At 40.1% G+C, this 23,414-nt stretch overlaps 1 protein-coding gene across 1 annotated transcript in view; it reads left to right on the forward strand.

Moving 5' to 3' along the window:
* The window catches only part of man1a1 (mannosidase, alpha, class 1A, member 1), a 168,940-nt gene extending 146,069 nt beyond the window's left edge, over positions 1 to 22,871 (forward strand). The window contains exons 8-12 of the mRNA XM_026142320.2: positions 4,817 to 4,932; positions 8,229 to 8,448; positions 9,462 to 9,634; positions 9,901 to 10,016; positions 15,582 to 22,871. Of these exons, the coding sequence (XP_025998105.2) occupies positions 4,817 to 4,932; positions 8,229 to 8,448; positions 9,462 to 9,634; positions 9,901 to 10,016; positions 15,582 to 15,708 (752 nt within the window). The 3' untranslated portion in view covers positions 15,709 to 22,871. The remainder of the gene's footprint in view (positions 1 to 4,816; positions 4,933 to 8,228; positions 8,449 to 9,461; positions 9,635 to 9,900; positions 10,017 to 15,581) is intronic.
* Positions 22,872 to 23,414: the final 543 nt, after the last annotated feature.

Consider the following 23,414-nt stretch of genomic DNA (forward strand, 5'->3'; position numbering starts at 1 on the left):
TAAAGAAAAGAGATCTACACCTGCAATTTGGACTGACTAAAACCAAGAGATACCATCTTATTGTAGGCATTACTCTGTCTTCAGCTCAGATTGACACTTTGAAAGGGTGGCAATTATTTTTCAAATTTTCTGTGAACTTACCACCATTTATTGTGCATTAATGATCCTTTACCATAATTTTAGATAACTTCTCTTTAAACCGTACCAGAGCACGAATGTCCCCTCCCCTCCTTATCTGGGCCTGAGTATACTTAACATGCCCCCCTCTCTTTCTTTCATGCACTTTGCTGTTTAATTGAGGCTCTTTTTGACAGAACTGACAAACTTTCCTCTTAAACGTTGGCTTATAGATTTGCTTATTACTTACTGCATTCATTAGTGTTTTGTGCTTAGGTTGGGTATACAGAAGACTATTAATATGACTCGTAACCTGAAGCATGCGCTGCTTTATTGTCATTTTTGGTTCCAATGGGGACCATAATTTACTAAATGGACATGGTGTTGGTTTCAGTGAGGCTTGAAACTCACAATTGAAACCTTGAGTTCATCAGCAACGTGGATTTTACGGTCCGTTGACGCCAAAGTCACGAACACGAAGGTTTGGCTCGAATTACTCACATGAAAGCAACGAAAGCAAACCCTGAGAAAAGAAGCATCACAATAAACAGTGAAAATAACTGCTGCTGGTAGCGCTTTTACTTTGTAACCATTGTAAACTTCGGAGTATTGAGAAACTTGGGCTTTATGTTATCTTAAGGATCTGCACTTTCGCCGTAACGATTGTCACTTTCATAACTTTCATTCAGATTATTTCACTTTCTTTGTTTTTTGTTTTATCTGTCTACTTATGTCTTACCCAGTTGTGTTTATCTTAAATGATCCCTATGCAAATGAGATTTAATTAAAGTTTACCGAATGAAAGTTCTGTATAAATATTATGGAGCTCTGTTAACAGTGACTGAAGATAAAGAGTGCTAATATTTGTCCGTTAAACAAAGTTGATATATGCTGTTTCAGTAGTTAAACAGGCTGACAGAATGATCCAATATTAGTTTAAATTAGCTTAATAAAAATGTGTTAAGTTGTACTGCTTGTAGCTGTTGTGGAGCTTTTGTTAGGCCAGGGACACTCAGGAAGCTGGAATGAGTCATGCAGAATTACCTATGCAGTAATCTTGATATAGAGGATTAATACATGTTGACGCATTGTCCCCCAGTCCCGAAGTTTGTTCCAGAGCGGGGTATCTTTAAACTAATTTGCCACGCCTCTCCCTTAGTCTATTAGATAACCCTGACACCACTCTGTGACACATTTTCCTAAATCCAGATAGGAAAGATGTCAGTTGGGGCTCAGATTAAGAGACTAATCTCCAAGGCCTTTGAATGACTTGGACACTTCTAAGGTCATGCCGAAATGGAGAGGCCCACTCTAAAGAGAAAATCCTTTACACTAGCAGCAGAGGAAGTGTTTCTGCAGATGGGCCTAAAGTGGAATATCCTCTTCCTGTTCTCTTTCTTTCTCCTCACTGTGTCATCACACTTTCCATTTGAACCTTGACTTTCTTTAAATTATTGAAACCCACTATTTACCCGTGTCACTGTCAGGTATTTTCATACTCACTCCAAGGCACGTCTTTAACATCTCCGGTGCTGCACAGGTCCGCACGCTCATGCTTCTGACAAGGCGCAGGTAACAGGGTGTAATTTTAAAGCCATTATCGGACTCGTCACACCGTGCGACTGAACAGGTAATGATAATAATGATAGAGACGTGAAGCTGGAGGAAGAGGAAATAATGGAAGTCTTGATCACAAAGAGAGAGGAGAAAGGACAAGAACATAAAGAAAGGTGTATAATGTGGAGGTGATGTAACTTATAGTTTGGGAGAGGAACCCAGCACTAAAAACCTCTCCTTTCTAACAGCACTTGTCATACGTTGGAGGAAACTGCCAGCTGGGTACATATAATTAAAGTGACACTGACAAGCGGAAAGAGTGGGCCTGCATATCAAAATCAGTTTTTCAGCCTGTTCTTAAAGCTGGTTTAAGTGGGGTTGATCACTAGAGAGCAGAAACCAGTGGCTTAATAAATTTATTATAGTGATTTAAATTAGAAGGTGGATGCCAGGTTCTTGAAGCTACAGAGACAGACACATGTCCAAACAACATTTAGTCACCTTATTACAAAAATGCCCACATGGAGGGCAAACAGGGGTTACAAGGGGAGATTGTGATTCTCCCAGATTCATATCTTCTCACTTGCTCTCTGTTAAATCCTGAATTTGTTAAGTCCTCACATATATCAGCATGAATCATCAGGCCCCATCATGCCTTAAAGACCTCATAGCATCATGCTATCCCAGCAGAGGACTTTGCTGTCAAGCTACAGGCTGACATGTTCCTAGAGTTTCTAAAAGTAGAATGGGAGCCTTCAGCTTTCAGGCAACCAGCTCCTTCTTTAGTTTCTGGAGACATTCCTTCTGGTTTTATAAGATTAGGCTTAAAACTTTTCTTGTTTTTATAAAGTTTGTAGTTAGGGCTGGGTTAGGTAAGCCTGAACAATCCTTTAGTTATGGTGCTAGATGCTCAGACTGCTGGGAGGTTCCCATGATGCACTTCAATAACCTCTTTTCACTCCCGATGTGTTTACATGCCACTACTGTATCTCTCTCATACCTTGCAGAGTTTTTTTGGCTTGTTTGTTTGCTTTTTTCAGTTTTAACAGACATCTGCCCCTCTCTGACTCTGGTTCTGCTGGAGGTCTCTTCCTAAACGTCATCTTTTCCAAACGTCACCTCTGTAATCATAGGGACTGTCTGGCTAATATTGCAGGATCTTAACCTCACAGCATAAAGCATTTTAAGGCAACAGTTGAATTTACTGTACTACCTTCCAGATTATTTTTACCAGGTTTGTTTAGCCAAAAGAAAAGGGATTATTGGAATGCATGGAGTATTGGACTGTGTGCAAAAACACATGCTTTGTCACAGCAGCTCAAGCAGTCAGCAGAGACAGATTAAACCAGTATGAGACTGGAGAAAAGTTTTGATCAGGTGCCCTTTTTTGAGCATTTATCTTAAATATCCATGGCTTCAAACAAATCAAAAAAAATTGTCAGGTTACTGCCAAACAGTTTCTTCTGATATGTTGCATATCTAGAAAATTCTTAGTCATCATGCTGCATTTTGACCAAATTTAGTCACAACTGTGGAGCCCCAGGAGTTAAACACAACATCGGGAGCGGCACCAAAATTGCCCTTTAGCCTGCTGCGTTTTCATTTCAGCTGCCTGCCAAGAACTGCAAAGATTAGGCAAATTAGCGTAATAAAGGATTAGAAAGTGACTTTGCTTGAAACATTGTTTTGCATACACAATACAAGAAGGATCATGCGCTTTGTAATTTATTGCAGTTAGACTGTGGAGTGTGAGTTGATAGGTAGCAGTCGCACACAGAGAAGGGAAAGAAGACTGAAATTACTTTAAAAACTGTTTTTTCTTTTTTCCACTTTTAATTCTTTGTGAGTATTTTACATTTAAAATAAACTATTATTCAATTTTACATTATGATAGTGCCATGTTTGCAACACCTTTCCACATAAAATCTGATACAGGTCTTTTGATTTCCACAGCAAAACAAATTAGAAATCCTTTAATCGACTTTTATTAATGTTTTTTTTTCCTTTCTTTTTTTCACTGATATGCGTTCAGCCTTTATTAGAGTTCTGTCAGGTATTGTTTTTTGCCACCTTCTATTTTATTAAAGGGGTGTTAGTATCTGTAGTATCCTAAATCTGAATCTGCACCTGTGGTTTACTTGCTTTTATTATGTGATGGGCTGAAAAACCACTGAGAGCACATCCACGATTATAATGGTTGGCATTTAGCTGACACTCTTAACCAGAGCCAGCTACTATGATTTCATCCAAGTATTTTATGCAAATGATGACATACTCAATTAGAATTGAAACTGGAAGTTCAAACAAAAGAAGGAAAAATCGTCGCTTTTATGCTCGTCTTAGATTTTTTCATCTAGACAGAAATTATGCAACAGTGATGGGGAAGGCATTTGTTGAATAAATTATAACTCGGGGATCTCTGCTGCTTAACACTGTCTGAAAAAATATCTCCACACCGCAGCTCTCCAGAAAGGCTCTCTCTTTTACATATTGTGATTTGAAGTGTTTGTATTTTATCCAAACAGCTGTGGCAGTGACTTGTGATGATTAAGTCATAGTTTCCATCCTCTCTCTGTTTATAATATATTAAAAAAATGTTTGCACAAATTTATTCCAATCGCACAGCTGTAATGCCGTTTGGCAGACTGCTGATGGTCTGTTTGAAGCGTGTGTCATCTCTCCTGATTGGCTGGTGCTGCTGTTCCTGTTTTTTGTTATTGAACTTGAGGAAGGCCGGGTACCGTTATCAGCTCAGAAACAAACTGTGTTCAGCTCCGTCCTCCTTTTTGCCTCACTTTAACATTATCACAGTTGACATTTAATCTCTGCACACCACAAACAACCTCAGACTCTGTTAATGATGCATGCATATGGATGAGGCTTTGCTGACCATCAGCAGGACGAATGCGAAAATGCTGCTCGGCTTGCTCAGCTCTGTGAAGGCTCACCAATAAAAAATAGCACGCACACACATACAGAGTGCTGTTGTTTATCTTGGATCACCGGTATTCCACATACACCGTGTCATGTGAGGATGATCTTTGGATGGCAGTGTGATCTAACCCAGAAGACAGATGGGGAGGCCTGTTTGTTTCTGTGTGTCTAAGTGAGTTTCACTCCTTTCTTTATCTGTGTGTTGCAGATCACGTGTCCGTGGGTGGCCTGGGTGACAGTTTCTATGAGTACCTGCTCAAGGCCTGGCTGATGTCTGACAAGACTGATGAGGAAGGCAAGAAGATGTACTACGATGCCCTGCAGGTACACACACTCACACACACAATGACACGCTTTTCAAAATGAGCTGAGGCGACTTTGACTGTTTGTGATTGAGGGGGGAAAAAAAGAAGTATTCAGAGTTTCAATCACAGACTTCACTGGAACTGCAGCACGTAGTAAAATGAGCTATCATTCAAGTGATAGTGGATCTCTTTATAAACAGATATCTGCAGGAACGTTTTACTTTTGCACCAGAAGCGTTCTGGTTTGGCGTTTTTTGTGTATTTGCGATTTAGGTGACCACATCGCAGCAAACCAAACGTGACACAAACTGTGTGTTTGTGTGAGTAACACCACTAATGCTAAGAGGTGATCTTTTTTTTTTTTTGAAATACATATATTTGGCACATAAATGACAAATATACAGTAGTTTATCCAACTAAATTTCCAAGTTTCCTTACAATCATATTCCTTTTTTTTTCTATCCAAATAACTGTTAAAAGAGTTACCTGTTAAATCTACTGTGTTTTTGTCTCTTTATTATAATAATAGTAACAAGAGCAAAATAAATATCTGTAACCTCTAAATAAAACCTGTGAGAATTACCTTTCAAAGTTTCGTCCTTGTTGTTCAGCTGTTGCTCTAAAAGTGTCTGTCCTGCTTTGGTAACTTTTGTAAACTCGAGCCAATCAAAATGTGGAACATTGTCTCATTATGTGGTACGAAGGGATGAAAACGAGGTGCAGTCTCACATAAACTGGGACACATCGTCAACCTTCTGTATTTGTAAAGAATGAGCAGCAGATGTAATGGGAAGGTTTGGCCCAGATATCGCTTATTTGTGGAAAAAAACTGCCATTGCGGCCAGAGGCCAAGTCAGCAAACAAGCCTGTGGGTTTCCGGACCGAGTGATTTTGATAATCACTCAATCATTTTTCAGGCAAAATGTCAAAAATACTGTCCAGGTTCATCCTTTAACTTAGAGGGATTTGCTGCCTTTTTCTGAATATTTGGGGTTTTAACTGCTGATGAAGATATTTGAACAATTTTTTTTCCAATTAACTAGACAATTGTAAGATTTTGTGTTACAATAGTGCATGTTCATACAAAAGCTTAGGATAATGAGATTGGTGTATACAGGTAATGCTGCTCAATACGCTCAGTTATAAACGTCTGTTTGTGAGGGCAGCCAATCAGAAGACAGTTGGCTTAAAGGGGGAGGAGCTAAACTGCTTGTTTAAAGCATGGAATGAACTGAGGGCCTGCACCAGGACCTAGTATAAGATAAATAAGGATTATTTTGAATAGTGAATCACGCAAAGCTGCTCTAGTAGTGTCCAAAAGTATAAATAAGTCTGTGTAGTACTAAATTAATTTTACAAAGTATTAGTCGTGATTCTATTTTCCAGTCTTTATCATGTGTTAGCACTTAGTGAGTAATGCAGACAGTATTGTGTATCTGCTTTGTATTTTATTGCTAATATATGGGGAATCCCGAGGTAACCTCTGGAAGGCTGTGAGTGTATTACACATACAGCCAGTGACCTCTAATTTGAGGCTGTTCTTGCTGAACTGACAGCATAAGGGTCTGTTTACAGATGGTGAACTGTGTGGATTTACTCTGGGGTTTTGCATCCTCCGTGCACCCTCTGAGTCATAATAAATGGTTGTTGGGTAATAGCGGAAAACAAGCATAAGGCCATCTTTTGATATTGAAAAGTGGCCTTTTTGTTGTATTTATTTCTGTCTAGCTTTGAAGCTTTGCAAGTGTTACTTGTTGCCTCTGTAGTTTTATGCTAAAATATGCTATTTCACAGATTTAATTTTAGTCTAAAGTGGAGAGTTTTGTGATTTTTATCTCAAGTAATATAATCTTCAGGAGCTTGATACAGAGTTTGAGCAGATGGAAGGATGACACAGCTGACAGGACTACTGCTGAATAACAAAAGACACAACTACAGTAACAACAGCACTCGTAAACCCAAAGGATAGATGACACACGCACAGACAGACACACGGAGACAGCTTTTCTCTGTTAGAACAAATTGTCAACTTAAGTTGAGGTGACAAGCGACGGGTCTCAGCTGGAGAAAGCTGATTGTCCGTCTGTCTTTCTGTGGCACACTGGGAGCGAATATATTACACAGCGACTAAAATTCAGACTTAAACACGCTGGGATAGTTTACCCATAATCCCTCTTGATCTTTGAGGATTATGGGCATTCTTGTTTTATTTGTCAAGGAGAGGCTCGGGAGGAAGAAGCAGCAGGAGGTCTATCAAAGTCACAACAAAACAGAAAAAGGAATAACTTTTACTTTTTGCACAATTTGTGCTCCTTAAAGGGTCTGTAAATAGAAAAATACAAGGTTTTTCATTTTGGAGCACTACTTATCCATTAGAGATAACAACTGGAACCAACACAAATCAGTAACTCTTAAGATGATTTAGTTGTAGTTTTTCAATCATATCTAGCAATCTAGTCTTTGGTGATGAAGGTAAATCACAGCCACAAGCATTTCTATATTTCCCAATGGGATTGACATGTTTTGTTATCTGCAGATATCTGCTGAGACTGAGTATAAGGAGGAAATTATTATGACATATTATGACTAGAAAGAAATGTTTGTGCATATGCACTTTTCTTTAAGTTTCACATTTCCTCAGGGTGTGCTGAGGGAGGGAAGGAAAACAAAGCTTTTTTTTTTGTGCATATGTTTTCTCATGTGCTCAGGGGTCATCCCAGATCTCTGGCGGTATCAATTGTAGCCTCGTTATAACAGTTTCAGTCTAATACAATTGATTTTCCCAAGGGGCCACATGAGAGACTGGGACTGTTGTTGAAGGCGACACGAATAAGATGAACTCTCTTATGCTCAGTGTGAATTTTATCCCTTTAGAAGCTTATTGGTCTATAGAGATAAATCGGTATAAAGAAATCAGATAGTTATTGGGCATACCTGAAGTTAGCTAATTTATGCGGGCCTCCACAACAGTCCCAGTTTCTCATGTGGCCTCTTGGGAAAATTAATTGCCCACCTCTGATCTAAAAGCTCAAAGTGGATTTTTGTTGTTCGGTGATTCAAATTAAAGCAGGTGAAGCTATGAAGACGCCGATTTGCCGCACTGGCATCCACCTGTCAGTCAAATAAGCCATTAATAATGGATAAATTCAACCCATGATATTATATTACCATGGTCACTTTCTAGAGTCTTAGGTGAGCCTGCAGTTTAGGCACATCTGTGTTGACTGTTAATGTTCTCTTCCTCATCTTTAAGGTGCGACAACAGTCACATATTTTAACCAAAGCTAACACGTTTGTAATCTGCGTTTCTTTCAGGCAATAGAAACCAACCTGATGAGGAAGTCAACCAATGGGCTGACCTACATAGCGGAGTGGAAGGGGGGGCTTCTGGAGCATAAGATGGGCCACCTGACCTGTTTTGCAGGCGGCATGATCGCTCTGGGTGCTGATGGGGCGCCCGGTGACAAGACGGGCCACCAGATGGAGCAGGCAGCGGAGATCGCTCGCACCTGTCACGAGTCTTATGCCAGGACAAGTAAACAGACACTCCACTTCATCTTTTTGCCCCACTTCTGATTTGGTTTGTTAAGCGTAGATGCATTTCATTGTAGAAGTGAATCTGTTGACATAAATGGTAAATGGCCTGTATTTGTATAGCGCTTTACTAGTCCCTAAGGACCCCAAAGCACTTTACACATCCAGCCATCCACACATTCACACACTGGTGATGGCAAGCTACATTGTAGCCACAGCCACTGACAGAGGCCAGGCTGCCACCGGGCCCTCTGACCCCCACCAGTAGGCAACAGGTGAAGTGTCTTGCCCAAGGACACAACAACCGAGACTGTCCAAGCAGGGGCTCGAACCAGCAACCTTCCGATTACAAGGCGAACTCCCAACTCTTGAGCCACGATCGCCCCATAACATGTGTAGATTTCTGAATATGGCTCAATCCAAACGATTACTACTCTCCAAATTATCTTTCATGTCAGGTTTTTGAATGCTGTCCATGCACTGTTCATTTTTTTTAATCAAGACACTCAAATTAGTGCTTACTGAGGGGAAAGTGCTTTTAGACTCATTTAAAATTCTCATTTTTAATCAATGCCATATTTTAAGAGGATGCAGTTTTTTCCCTTTTTCCTCTTAATTCAGATAATTGTATTTATCTCCCTCATTTAAATGCATCCTTAGGTTGTGTTCTGAGTCATCGTGATTTGAATGCAGTTCTGGAGAAACCTCACCGCTAGCAGTTGAATAGCATTATTCTTTTCAGTGACCACTGACCTCTAAGTTAGTGGTGTTGCTCTGCACAGCATCTACATATATTACTTATTTACTTACTTACATATTAGTTTACTTTATGTAAATATATGGATAAATAATAAAAACAAAGTGAAAGGGAAGAAAACCAGGCATGTTCACTATTCTGTAAGCCATGTGGTTTTCCATACATGTGCAAACATGCAAAATATATAAATATGCTGAAAAACACGGTTCTGTTCTTCATCTCTGAACATTTTCTTGTCTTGTTCTTGTCTTTTGCAGCTTTGAAACTCGGACCAGAGGCTTTCCGTTTCGATGGCGGCGTTGAGGCCATCGCCACCCGCCAGAACGAGAAGTATTTCATCCTCCGTCCTGAGGTCATTGAGACCTACATGTACATGTGGAGGTTTACCCATGACCCCAAATACAGAGAGTGGGGCTGGGAGGCTGTACAGGTAAAATATCTATCTATGAAAACGAAGATTGTGTTAATTTGAGAAAAACTGGAGACAAAATTCTGAAAGGAAAAGTAAAGTTTTTCTATTTAAAAATCCATAAATTGCCTGTAAAAACAAAAACAAAAAAACCTCACACAAGGTCACTCATGATTTAGTGAATAATCCTCCCTAAGGTTCAGTGATTTATGTCACCAGTCACCGATGGCCTTCTTTGTCTCCCTCTCCCTCCGTGCTGTCCGTCTCCATCACCGTCTCTCATTCAGGCCTTGGAGCAGCACTGTAGAGTCGACGGAGGCTACAGCGGCATCAGAGATGTCTACGCTTCATCTCCAAACTACGACGACGTGCAGCAGAGCTTCTACTTGGCCGAGACGCTCAAGTAAGACACAAACTGAACACCCTTCACTTCTGTCCTCTTATGATTGTGCTGTCATTGCATTTTATGGTGTGACTAGGACCCTGCAGCCCCGAACTGACAGAGATGTCAAGCCCCACACAGACACACACAGGTTGTCATTCATTCACACTAAGCTCCAGGGAAGAGTGTCACACACTTCCTGAAATTGAGGGACTTTTGTAGCTGTACAAAATAAGTAAAGTACATTTTAGGCCCAAAATTGCAAGCTACTGCAAGACGGAAAAAATATTAGGTTCACAAATGAGGCAGAAATAGAGGGGAAAGTGTTTAAAGCAGAATCTTTAGGTCTTTTTGCTTTTAGCAGATAGTTTAATATGGATTTCTTAGGAGGAAGAATGTGGGACAGAGGGAAAGAGGGACAACTTGAAGTGTTAAAAAAAAAGTTGGACTCAAACTGTGAACAGTGGGATTACATAGCTGTTGCTGTTATACCTGGACAGCCCAACATTGTAACCAGAGTATCTACAGGTCCTTAAAACACATTTAGTATCAAATTGTCCTAATGTTGTTTTCACTGTTTATGTTTTTACAGATTATAAATGTGCTGTTTTCAGAATAGGCCAGAATCCAATTCACAGTGAAATTCAGAGGTCAGAGGCAGAGAGAAAAGCCGTGAATCACAGTTAACCTAGTTATAGTATAAACCAAAGATTTAGCTTTCTGTATTTAATGAATATGAAGTAGAGGAATATCAGCTGTAAGGATTTTACTTATTTATTAATAAATAACTACAAAGAAGTACTAAGAAATATGTACAAAGGAAGACTGCAGTACAGGGTTAAAAATAAAATGCAACAAAGTACAAACCTTAATTCTCTCAGCAGTAGGATATAAAAAAGAGCTTTCTTCTTCTATTGCCCCAGACTGTGCAACTCAGTAAAATGCACTGTCATTCCTATAACAATTAAACCAGATGATTTCTTATAGACTGGTTATGTTTAATCAAAAAAAAGTGCATTTTTTGGCATAAAAGATGACATGAAGGAGAACCAAAGTGACTTACCAGTGGCAAAGATCTTGCTGTACTGCTGTAACACCAGTAGCATCTACAAGCTTAAGCCTCATTTATACGCTGTTGTGGACAGACAGCTGGAGATATAAACAACTTCAAGGTCTCATTTATGTTATTCTTTTTAAAGTCCAATTGAAGTCCACTCCCTCATGCACATGCATAGTTTTCATTCTGCCTGAAATATTTGTCAAAGCGGAGCTAAATTGATGAATTTGGAGTTAAACAGCAGAGCTGGTTACGTGGGATGAATTTACATTTTAAAAAAAGCCAAAACAAACAAGAAATATTGTGTCTAGAGAAAAGCTGTAAGACATCTGTCATCTCTCATTTAGTCCTAAATATTTAGTAGCTTGTAATTCCAGGACTCAAAAAAGCTTCCTTTTGGTTAGTTTTCTTTGTCAGAAGTGGGATGCGGTCAACACCAAAGGCTTAATGTGGATGGTTTACTGTTATGTGGCTCAATTCCGTGTCTTGTCTTGGTTAGAGTTGACATTTCGGGTGTGAATGTCATATTTGTGCCCTCCTCTTTTTGCTCTTCTGGAGTAAAAAACACTCAAACGCAGCTGGGACTTTCTATCCTGTAGATGACAAAGAGGCTTTTAGAGTTACTGGTAAACCAGAGTATATTCATCTTTTTTCATTTCAACATCTGTTTTGCATTCCCGAAACAGTCCAAAGCTAAACTAGGATGATTTCTCCTCTGGGACGTATAATAACATGAAAAGAATTGGATACAAATGTGCAGAACTTGTTCTGAATAAAAGAATATTTTGCAGCATTATAAATAAACTTCCTCTTCACGACTGAAAACGGTGCCTTGATACATTAGATCTGAAATAGCAGAAATCTAGTAGAGAAAACCAGAAACTGTGAAAAACACCGCATGTCCTTACACACCACAGGCAGCACGCCGTCTCACTTTTTTCTTAATACATGGCTGATATTTTTACTTAACTGCCCTTATGTGCACGTCTCAGTTTGAATGTGTTAATGTGTGCGTGAGGGTGTGAGCGTTTGAGTGTGCAGCCAAAAAATGGCTCTTTAAACGTGTTGTCAGCCACGCAGTATGATGTCTGGTGGCTAATAGGGCTTTCTCTCGCCTCTCCAGCTGTGCTCAAGAAGACAAGTCTGTTTAAAGCACGAGGAAAAGTCTCGGCTACAGCTTAACGTGGGTGGAAGCGTGTGGTCATGCACTCTGCTGTGTGTGTTTGTGTTTACTTTGTGTGTCTGACTACGCAAAGGAGGAACAAGGAGAGCATTCAGTGTTAGTGTCATTATGAAACATTGGGTCAGTAGTGCCAGAGTCAGGTAAGTAGTAGTAGCAGCTACACAAGAGTTATTCATTACATGTTCTTTTCAGGTACTTTTATAGTATTTTGCTCAAAGTTGCAGCTTCTAGTTAATGTATTTTTTATGGATGTAACACAATCAACCATTCACAGCGTAGAACTATGCTAAAATTAAAGCTTAAAAGAGCCGGGGAATCAAGGCTGAAAATTCTGCATTCATTGCTCCTGTTAATCGAACATGGTTGTAGGGCACGGTTTTCTGACCAGTTATCCATTTTTACATGAATATTTTTAAGTTGCCTGAAGCAAATAAAGAAAAATGTTCAAGGCGAATTTAAAATCAGCTGTCAGAGACTCAGCAGCATTGAGAAAGCGCGCACAGGCTGTAAAATAGCTTAGTGCAGTTGAGCTTTAGAGCTGATACGACTGGTGATCAGATATCAATACTGTGGCTTCAGGTCTCTGCTGATGCCGAGTGACAATCTGACAGGAGTGTAAAATTATGCCAAGGGTCACACTAGAATATAAACAGGACAACAATGTCCTCGTGACGAGGAAAATTCGGTGGTTTGCATTGAATGTTTTTGCTGTTGGCGACCGATTGCAAGTAGTTATGGCAACCAGCTGTGTTTTACACACATATGATGATCACAAACAGACTGATCGCAGACTGACTCTGTCTTATTCCCACTTTTATCACCGTCTCAGCCCTGATTCCCATCTACAAAGCAAACAATTCACACAGCACACGTATCCAAACACTTTTTTTAGTGTGACTGTAGCATAAAACTCTTGTTCAGCTTAACATTAAACATCCAAAATGGTCCTTTGTGCGAGTTCTTTCTACTGATCATCAATCACGCTGGGTCTTCTTTTACTGCTCTGTCTGAGGGCACGTCTTTACTGCCCGTCTCTTACACGCCAACAGCTCACAAAAACAAAAAATAAGATGATATGATGAATACAGCTTAGGTTAAGTGCACCAAAAGCTTCCCAGCAACTGTTACAACAAAACATAATGAATGAGCGATAGAGGGAGAGAGGCCAAAGCCTCATCGTCTGAGCTTTTCTGCTAGTATCAGCTCATGGTGACCACAGTTTGAGGTTAAGTCACAGATTTCAGAGGAAGAGCCAACAGTTTCTATGCCCACACGACATATAAGAGTGTGCAAATGAACCCCCGCCTGCCACAAACAGATTCTGAATCTGTGGTATTATGGCACATGTTTTAAATGCTGCTAAGAACTGTTTTTAAGTTTTGTGGAAATGTAATGAGGACTCTTCAAAGGCTTTAAGATTCAATGTATGGAGTACATACATTACAAGTACAAGTATTACAGTTACATTACAGTACAAGTATGGAGAGAAGGACCCTTTGGTTGTTCTCTAAAGAGCATTAAAGCTGTTGAGAGTTATGTTTTTTGTTTTGTTTTGTTTTTTTCACAGTACAATATTCATTTTTTATTAAGCAATTAAGCTTTAAAGTTGAATGGAATGCATTTATTAAAGGCACAAGATACCAAATCAATACATTGATTTCCCACATCTGATATCAGCGTTTCTCACAGTTACCATTAACGTCAGCATGAATGTCTTCATTACTGTGTTCATCTGCTGATTATTGTTCAAATTACATCCTTAATTGACAAGAAAGAGTTTAAAATATACATTACAGGTTTCCACAGCTTCCCTAATGTTTAGTATTTGATCATGTGAGACAAATATAATAACATAAAATCAAAACCTGTGTGCATGCATGAAGCAGTGGACTTCATGGATGGACTGATTAAAGACCAAAGTTTCTATTCGCCTCTTTCTCCCGAGCCTCATGCAGATTTATCATCCTCTCCGTTTCCTTTACTCCCTTAGAAATGATATCAGCCACTCCTCCATCTCCCCCTCCTCCTCCACCTCTATCATTTTTTTCCCTCCCCACATACCAGACAGCTGTTGACAGGAAGTCAAGGTTATCCTAACAGAGCCTTATGGGGGCGAAGTGCCATCCAATCCAGCTTTTATTTTATAGGCAGTATATTTTAACAAGCGTCACCTCTACTCCTGATTAAAACACTCACGGACACAGAAACCAACACAGCCAAAGTGTCCGACTTCCTTCTCAGATCAGTTTGTAGAGATTTATTTTTCCTCTTCATCGACATAAAAGGGAGAGCTGGCTATTTGTCTAGGCAAGTGGAACAGAAAAGAAAAAAGTGTCTCTGAATGCTAATGTGTTATTAGCATTTTCTCACATTAAAGGCCCCCCACAGACAACTGGAAGGCAGAATAACTGCGTAACTGACCACGAGCCTGGACACTAACATAATAATTACCCCATCGGTCAGGCAACTGAAACAGACCTCGGCAGACACAGAAAATATCAATCCCATTTAGCTGCGAACCCACAAGTCTAATCCTCCTAATGTGACTCGGGGACTCTGGCATCTTCCAGCATTCATCTTCCCGATGCTGCCAAGGACGCCGTCGTACTTCACACTCCTGTCTGCCTTCAATCACTCGCTGCTGTCTGCTTGTTTGGCTGGCAGGCAAGCAGAGGAGGATGGGGACTCGTCCTGGAGTTTGAAGGCTTCGTGGACAACCAGCTTCTCTACTGAGTCATTATTTCATCCTTAGCTCACGCTTTCTTTTTAAGCTTGTCCCTTTTCTTCAGCTCCATTGTTTAAATTTTCATTTGCGACCAGTTGAAAACAAATCGTTTGTTTTTCACTCAACATGATGAAATCTGATAAGACGCCACAGGACCGCCAGCTGTCCTGAAACTCTTTCAATTTGCTTATCACTCCTTTGATGGATAATAATATTTCAGGGCCGTTTCATAACAGGGCGGTTTGATGACAGCGAAGCACAAAAATTGCATGACTTCAAGTTTCATAAACCAGTCTGAAATAGAGTCGCACCCATTCTTCGCTTTCAGTTCCACATCGGTCTCATCACAGCTTTGGCGAAACCATCGAATAAATATTGCAAAAGCTGAAATGCTCAGGAGTAAACTGTTTTTATTTTATTTTATTTTATTTTGATTTCCATAACTCTCATAAAGAAATCAAGGAGGGAATTGAAGCGCATTTAAACAGTTTATGAATAATGAATTCGGGTGGGACCACAGCACAGTCACAAACATTACTTTATTTTGGATCATTTATGCTAAGTTTGCTGCAACATTTCGTAGTTTAGCAACTTGATCTGACCCCTTCTTCTCTCCCACAGATATCTCTACCTCCTCTTCTCTGAGGATGACCACCTACCATTCGAACACTGGGTCTTCAATACCGAGGCTCACCCCCTGCCCGTCATAAGGAAGGATAAAACGGACAGACCCAACGAAGTGGAGTAACGGACCTGCCTGCACCGACGCCCAGAAACGTGTGAGAACCTCGATCCTGTATACTGAGCCTCCAGCTGTCTGAAACTGTTGAGCCGCTTGGAGCCCTGAGTGGTTACAGATCAGACTTCACCTGATATTGTTGATGGGCTCAAAACTGAACCCACTTGTGCTGGAGCCGGGTTCTCGCTGGAGACTCCAGGGGTTTTTGTTTTGTTTTCCTTCACTTGATTTTTTTTTCTTCTTCTCTGGTTGAGTCCAAAGGCTGACCCAAAGCAACATATGTACTGCTGAATAACATGATAGCTCATCAAAATGTAGACATAATAATTTGAATCAAGATCTAAAGAAAAAAAAAAGGCTGTTTATTTCACTCCTCGGTTTGACTTCCTTCGCTTTTCTGTTCATTTGGAGGGACAGTGTGACCAGCTATCACTTTATTCATCAGTTTAATTGTTGCTAGTAGCCATTTTTGATGAGGAGGAGGACGCTGACAGTCATTCACCACTGATATGAACTACCATGGAGCCCGAGTGTTTGGGCACCACACCAAGGAAAAGCTCCCCACTGAGGATCACAAGGCTGGCTGGCCACGTGAACGGACACTCAATTCCCTTCACATGTGTCGTCTTTTACCTGCTGCTCTACCACAACAACATCTGAATAGGAACTAGGAACCGGTCTTTCCTGCACCGACTTGAGTGTTTCATAGTGTCGTCAGAGAACTGCTGGTTTTCTTAAAAAAAGAATAGAAAAAAAGGAAAGCCGCAGCACAACCCGAGCCTCTTTTTATAAACCTAACCGACTCTTCTTCCTCCTTCCTTTCTCTTGAGTTGGATGTGACAAATGACGACCAGCCGCACCAGCTCATTACCTGCCAGTAACTCCACTTTCTCCCCACGAGGTTTACACAAAGCCATCCTCCTCCTCCTCCTTATTCTTCTTCTGCTTTTCATCTGCATCTTTGACCCGCTTTTAGATTTCTTTCTCCTTTTCATATGTGCTCTGGGGGTTCGACCAGCACAGGTTTTTTTAAAAACTGAATCAGAATTCGTTCGACAGTTTTTCTCCATTTACTGAAAAATAAAATACACATTTTTTCTTTCTTCCTTTTAAACACTGAAAAGAGCATGAACCAAAAGAAAAAAAAGGAACATTTGCCTCAGTCTGATGGAGCGTTCAACCACTTTTCACAGTCTTACTCCAAAGATGATGTCTGCACAGCTGTAATGGAGCATGGAGATTAGTTGGAGTGCGGATGAAAGCTGTAGAAAGAATTAGGTACTGATTAGGTCCTGACATTCAACAGAAATCTTCTGAAAATGCTAATATCCTCACAATTGACCATGTGTATGCATTAAAAATTTAGCTTCCAGGCTCTCTACAAGAGGAAACTGATTTATTACAGTCCTCTGTAATCCTTGTGCATCAGTCGAGCCCTCGTCCTCTTCTTCACCGCGGTGTTGCTTCTTCCTGTTTCCGTCCTCCAGGTCCGCGTAGGGCAGCCTGTAGGATCTTCCCTCCTCTGTGAGGAGACGCCGTCGCTCGACTCTTCTATAACTATCCACCTTCACACACACAAGAAGCCATACTACTGCAACGCAGCTTCACCGTGTTGTCGTTAACGGGTTTTTTTGTTTCGTTTTTTTTCATCCTCCACTCACATGTAGAGTTTGTGACCGTGTTTGCTGCTTTTGTATCTTCACAGTCGCGCTCGCCTGGTCATTTTAGTTTAATTTCACAGTGAAGACTTCTCCCGATGCCACACAGGAACCAGATTTAATCCAGTTTAGTCTTCGATCTAGTGCCTTCGCTGTAGAGAAGGAGGGAGAAAGCAGCTCTCGCAAACACAAAAAGCAGTTTCAAAGCAGTATTGCAGCTTTAACTAAGAGCTCCCATTGCTCTGATGAGGATTATAATAAATCTAGACATGGATTAAAGGATGATAACTGCTTTTTAATTTGACGTTTGGAGTAAGTTGGGCTTGATAAATGGCTCAAGAGTTGGTAGGAACTTGGGCTTTGTTGTGCTAAGAGGGAGATCAGAACACCAAAGTCTTGAGTTCAGAATTAAAATCGAAAATAAGTCCTATGCGCTTTACTTTTTCCATCTCCAGAGTCTGCGTCTCTGTTGGGAATCGCAGTCTAATCATTTGAGACCTGTGCAGGGCTCAGTCAACACATATTTGTTTGGCTATACTGACATCTAGTGGTAAGTCTAAATATTACAGTCTAAATAACCGTAGTCTGATAAGTCAACAGCTACTTCTATGTCCATAAAAGTATTTACAGCTCAACAAACAAGGAAAGGGAAAACAAGCACTGTTGTACTTTGAGCCTTTATATTGAATATTTGATGGAGCGAGAGCCTAGCTCATAGAACTGCACATTCAGTTCTGCTTATCCTCCAAATGAGCTTTAAACTGACAGATGGTGAGTCATTAGAAAGTTCAGTCAACAACAGGATGACTGCTGAGCTGATTTATTTGTTCTGGCTGAGCGACGCTTGTGCAGGTTATTTTTCTCAGCAGGTTAAAGAACATTTGCCCCAGGTGTCTCAGAGCAGGTAAATCAGTCTGTAAGGATTTCAGAATCAGTGCTTTCTGGGTTTTTTTCTTGTTTCGTCATCAGTTCTGCATCTTCCAGCTTACCTGCAGTGTTGTTTTATCCATCTAGATTTTTTTGGTGTGAGTCCTCCAGTTTTGGAGAACATACAGTCAAGAGGAAAACATCATGGGTTTATGTGCACTTCTTTCAGCACGTTTAATGGGCACAGTTTGATGAAAAAGAAATACATGAAACCGCTCACAAGAATGTTTGTAGAGTTTTGTGGATTCATAAAAGGTTTATCCCCAAAAGTTGATTCTGTTCATCTGGACGTAGCGTTTTCAGTGGGGGAAACGTTTCGTCACTCATCCAAGTGGCTTCTTCAGTCTCAGCTGACTGCAGGTTTCTCCAGTGTTATAAACAGTACATAAGATTGGGGAAACCACAGTTAGCTGAGACTGAGGAAGTCACTTGGGTGAGTGACGAAACGTTTCCCCCACTGAAAACGCTACGTCCAGATGAACAGAATCAACTTTTGGAGATTTACTTACTTGGATGATTGAGCATGCATCAAGACATAAAAAACTCAATACTCAAGAAAGGGCAGAAATCTCTACAGCCAATATCTACAAAAACAGTCGGCTAACAACAAAATAATCTAGATGGATGAATAGCACTACAGCACTACTTCTCTCCCTTTAGAAGAGCCCATTTTTCCCGATTCAGTGCCCAAGCATTCAGAATTTTTTACTTCCTGCCACCTCAAAATCGCCACTATTCACAAAAGATGAAGCTTTGACAAACCATACCACAGTCCTGTGTTTGCACGATGCTAAACTCCCAGATTTTTTTAATTTTGTTTGGAAAAGTAAAGCCCAAAATGCTCAAGCCCCGGTTTTTACCAACACTGACATATCGTTTCTTATTCTCTGAGCTGTGACCAATCTCTTCATGTTCTTTCTGTCACTGTACAGACGGCAGAGCTTACTGTTTGGTTTAGTTAGAGTGGCATTTATTACCCACGTGATGGTGTATTGTTGTAATTCTGCTGATTGTGTTAATTTATTCTGTGCTAGAGAACATAGGAAACATTGGGAGCCGACCCCTAGGTGGCGCTGTGGGTTTTTAATTGGATTAGAGACAAAGACTGGCAGAGAGAAAGCTTCACAGCTGTGTGCTGGTCTGTTGGGTTTTAAAGAGCTGGCACCTTTACAGAACAACAGAAAAAAGGGGCGAAGGAACCACCTGGGAGTTGATGGGAAAACCTATAGGGAGCCGCATGAATGTACCATCCAATGTGAAGCGAAGAATATTTTGTTTGTATTTTTGTCTTTGTTCGCTTCAGTGTGCTTTGTTATGTTTGTTTTTTGGGTTATTTGGGGGGTCGCTTTGTTTTGGGGTTTTGTTTTTTGGGGGCTTTCTGGTATCTTCCACAGAAAGTGGAAGCCAGGCGTGCAGACAGGAAAAGGTTTGAGAGCAAAACAGATGGAGAGCTGCTTAATGTAGCTGTTTATGTGGGAAATGACCAAATCTATCACATGAGGTTTATTTCTACACTGTAGGGACATTTTTGTTGTTTTTCTCTGGATGTGACAAAAAAACATAAAAAGAGTTAAAGACATAAAGTGTTCGTTGTACAGTAGAGTGTTAGCACACTGTGCAGCTTTATATGAAACCACAGAAACCAGTGAGAGCTGAAAACAGCACGGTTAAACTATGTAAACATCGCTGTCTGATGGCTGCTGATCAAAGTAACAAAATTCTGCTTCATCCATGTTTTGGGTTCAGTGGGACGGGCTCGCGAATCTTCATCCGACAAGTTTGGCAATAGAGACGTCAATTAATTGAAACAGAAAGCCTCTAATGAGGGAACGTGTGATTATTTTCTTCTGATTTCTTGTTTTTATTTTTATTCCTTTTTATGTTGCTGTATGAAAAAGATGAAAACTACAGGAAATTTGTACTTTACTGGTAGTAAATGTTAAGATACTGAACAGTGACAGTTATCAGCTGGCTGGGTTTAATTTGTAATCGATTACTTTGATCTCTGCCGACTGCTGTGACAGGCTCCGACTACACGATATGTTATAATGTGTCAGATTAGATTTTAAATTCAAAATATTATGTTTTACTTATTGGCTACGCCCACAGGCACGGAGGCCTAGAAATTCGTCAGCTACCACCTAGAAACCTAGAAGCTTTGTATTCCCTGAGTGGTTGGTGGAGATTGTAGACAGTGATGAGGTGAAACTGATCGCCATGGTTGCCTGTAGTTTTTATGGAAGACACTGGTGTGTCTGCAAACACTCTTAGACTACTTTCTGCGCTCTAGTGAAACGGTGAGAAAGGGCAGCACAAACCAGAAACATAGACCGTAATTTCCCTTCAAAGTAGTAAAAGCTCCAACTGTCAAGCTCGACTTTTATTTTGAAAAAAAATGTTCTCCGTTTTTGGGTTGAGTGACTTTTTTTTTTTTTGCTAGCAAGTGTTTGCAGACAGGTCAGTATCTTCCGTGCAAGCGATGTGACTACAACAATGTGACCAAAGAAATCACAAGGATGTTTTGTTTCACCCCAAGTCCGTTACGGCAGATGGCAGATGGCTGCCCTTCCCTGAGCCCGGTTCAGCCGGGTTTTCTTCCTGTTAAAAGGGAGTTTTTCCTTCCCACTGTTTCCAAGTGCTGGGTTTTTTCTGTATTAGTTGTCTCTGTACAAAAAAACTGAATTAAATTGAATCCGGGGCACTAATGTGAATCATTTCTATCTATCAAAAGACTCTAAAATATTAGAGCGAAAACTCCAACAATCAAAGAGTCTCTTATGAGCAAGCACTAGGTGACAGTGGAAAGGAAAAACTGCATTTTAACAGGAAGAAACCTCCGGTAGAACCAGGCTCTTTAATGATGCAGACTTTGGGAGAAAGAAGATAAAAGTTAACGACGTGTAGCAGTGGTATCTAAAAACATGGTGAGAAGAGGTCTGTGGACACAAAATACTTCTTTTTGAAACCAGAGAGGTCGCCCCCTGATGGCCATTAGAAAGAAGGCAGGATTAGCCTCACTTTTAAGGTCTTGGCGTTATTTTTTATTTATTTCTTTTACACTTTCTGCAGTCAGGACATGGTGAGGCATTCTTTCGTCCATAACGCCAGTTCTTGTTCCCGAGTTCAACTTCTCGCTGATGTCGTGTAGTCTGAACCTGGCATTGGCCGTTCACATTGATCCTGATGGTTTTAGATACTTTATGTACTTGGCATTTAAGACCTGCAGCTAACAGCCCGAGTATTTTCTCTATCACGTCATTCCCTAAGATGGTCAAGTTACAGTCTAACATGTAAATATCTTCTTGAGGTCAAGAATACCCTGTGACAGTCCTGAACCCACAAAAATGTCCAGTGTGCAGTTAGATAAAAGAGAGAAAAGAGTTAAGGCTACGTTTCACCATTAAGGTACTGATATCTCTCTGATGTGATTTAAGTTATTTAAAATTTCCGATGATTTCTGTCCGGTTACAGATCAAAACATTTAATGGTGTGTGGGTTATACTTTCTTTTCTTTTTTTTAAGCCTCAGGTAAATATGATCGTTAATAGAGATTTGAATGGGTGAGATTTCGTGATATTTTCAGCAGTCATTTGCAGCATTTTGAGGAGTAATCTCCCAACAGGGAAATTTGCTTTCCAGGCATTAGTTGAACGCAGTATACATATGATTATAAATGTTGTTGTTGTCGATTTTTAAGCCCTGTGTGCAGACTTTTGTTTTGAAGGTTTGTATTCTTAGAAACATTTGACCCAATTAGACTTAAAGGGCTCAGTCCCAGCTTTTTCTTCCAAAAAATTTAGTTTCTCTTCTGCTCGTGTCCACCTGGATTTTTATCATTTTAACATTTTTTCTCTCTCTCTTATTTGACACTGAACTGGTCGTTTCACTACCTGCAAAAGGAGATCTGGAGAATGTATTTGGTTTCTGATGTTTGCTTTAGCTTCACGTTGTGTGACATCAGGCTTTTGTTCATTCTCACATGCAGACTTTTTTTTTTATCTGTTGTTTTCATGATTAAGCTGAAATGTCTTTGGTGATTTTATGATTATTGTGTTGACGGTCTGTTGCTTTCCAATGCCTTTCTATTAGTGAATATTAAAGGAGAATTACACCAGTTTCAGGAGTTCAAACCAAAGTCAGTCAGTCCTCTTTGAATATACACCACCTTAAACGTCTCATACAGACCACACTGACATTTGTTTTTCATGGTGGTACACGACCACTAGAAATGACTGGAACTCAATCTGAATTCCTGCAAATGGTCGTAAATCTCCTTTAAAGGGTTTAAACGTGTGAACCTCAGAAATGTATCTGTACAAAATATTGCTGATAATCTTTCCATTGCACATAGTTTACTTTGCATTTATATGCAATATTTTAATTTTGTGGGGAAATCTGTTTTATTGTGTTAATATTATAATTATTGAGTAAAAATGTAAATATTCCATTCCGGCAAACTGGCTGCTTGACATTTATATAAAAATCTCCTGAGCTTATGGATTAAGATGATATTAATGAGCAGCAGACTTTTTAATAAACTATATTTGTTACACTTCTATTGTGAATAAAAAATCTTTTAATATGTGGTTTCTTTGGATTTGTACTGTGTTATTTTAATCTACAGACCTGTTGTGGAATTTATTGGATTTGTGATATGAATTTAAAACCTGTGCTAAAAATTTGTCTGGGCTGCGAACACAAAACTACTTTCAGATTTAGAGCTCTAAACGTGTCTTTTCAGAATAAGAGCATGGTATTAATGTGTTCATTGGGATACTTAAGTAGATGGATCCCCTCTGTCAAACTTTTTACATCAAATTATGGCCTTACAATCAGTTGCAGCAGAAACTGGATCTCACTAGAACAGGCAACATTTTTTTAGGCTTCTGTCCAATTTTCGTGAGCCTGTGAACGGTGTAAATTGTAGCTTCTCTTTCCTGTTCTTGGCTGACAGGAGTGCCACCCGGTGTGGTCTTCTGCTGTTCTAGCCTGTCTGCTTCAAGGTTTTGTGCATTCGTACTCGTTCCTCGCTGTACCTTGAGTGTAACAAGTGGTTATTTGTTGCCTTCCTCTTGAAGCAGTCTGGCCATTTTCTAATGTCAACAAAACATTATCATCCACTCTGTTTCC

This window comes from Astatotilapia calliptera, chromosome 15 (assembly GCF_964374335.1).
Source record: "Astatotilapia calliptera chromosome 15, fAstCal68.1, whole genome shotgun sequence".
NCBI lineage: Eukaryota > Metazoa > Chordata > Actinopteri > Cichliformes > Cichlidae > Astatotilapia > Astatotilapia calliptera.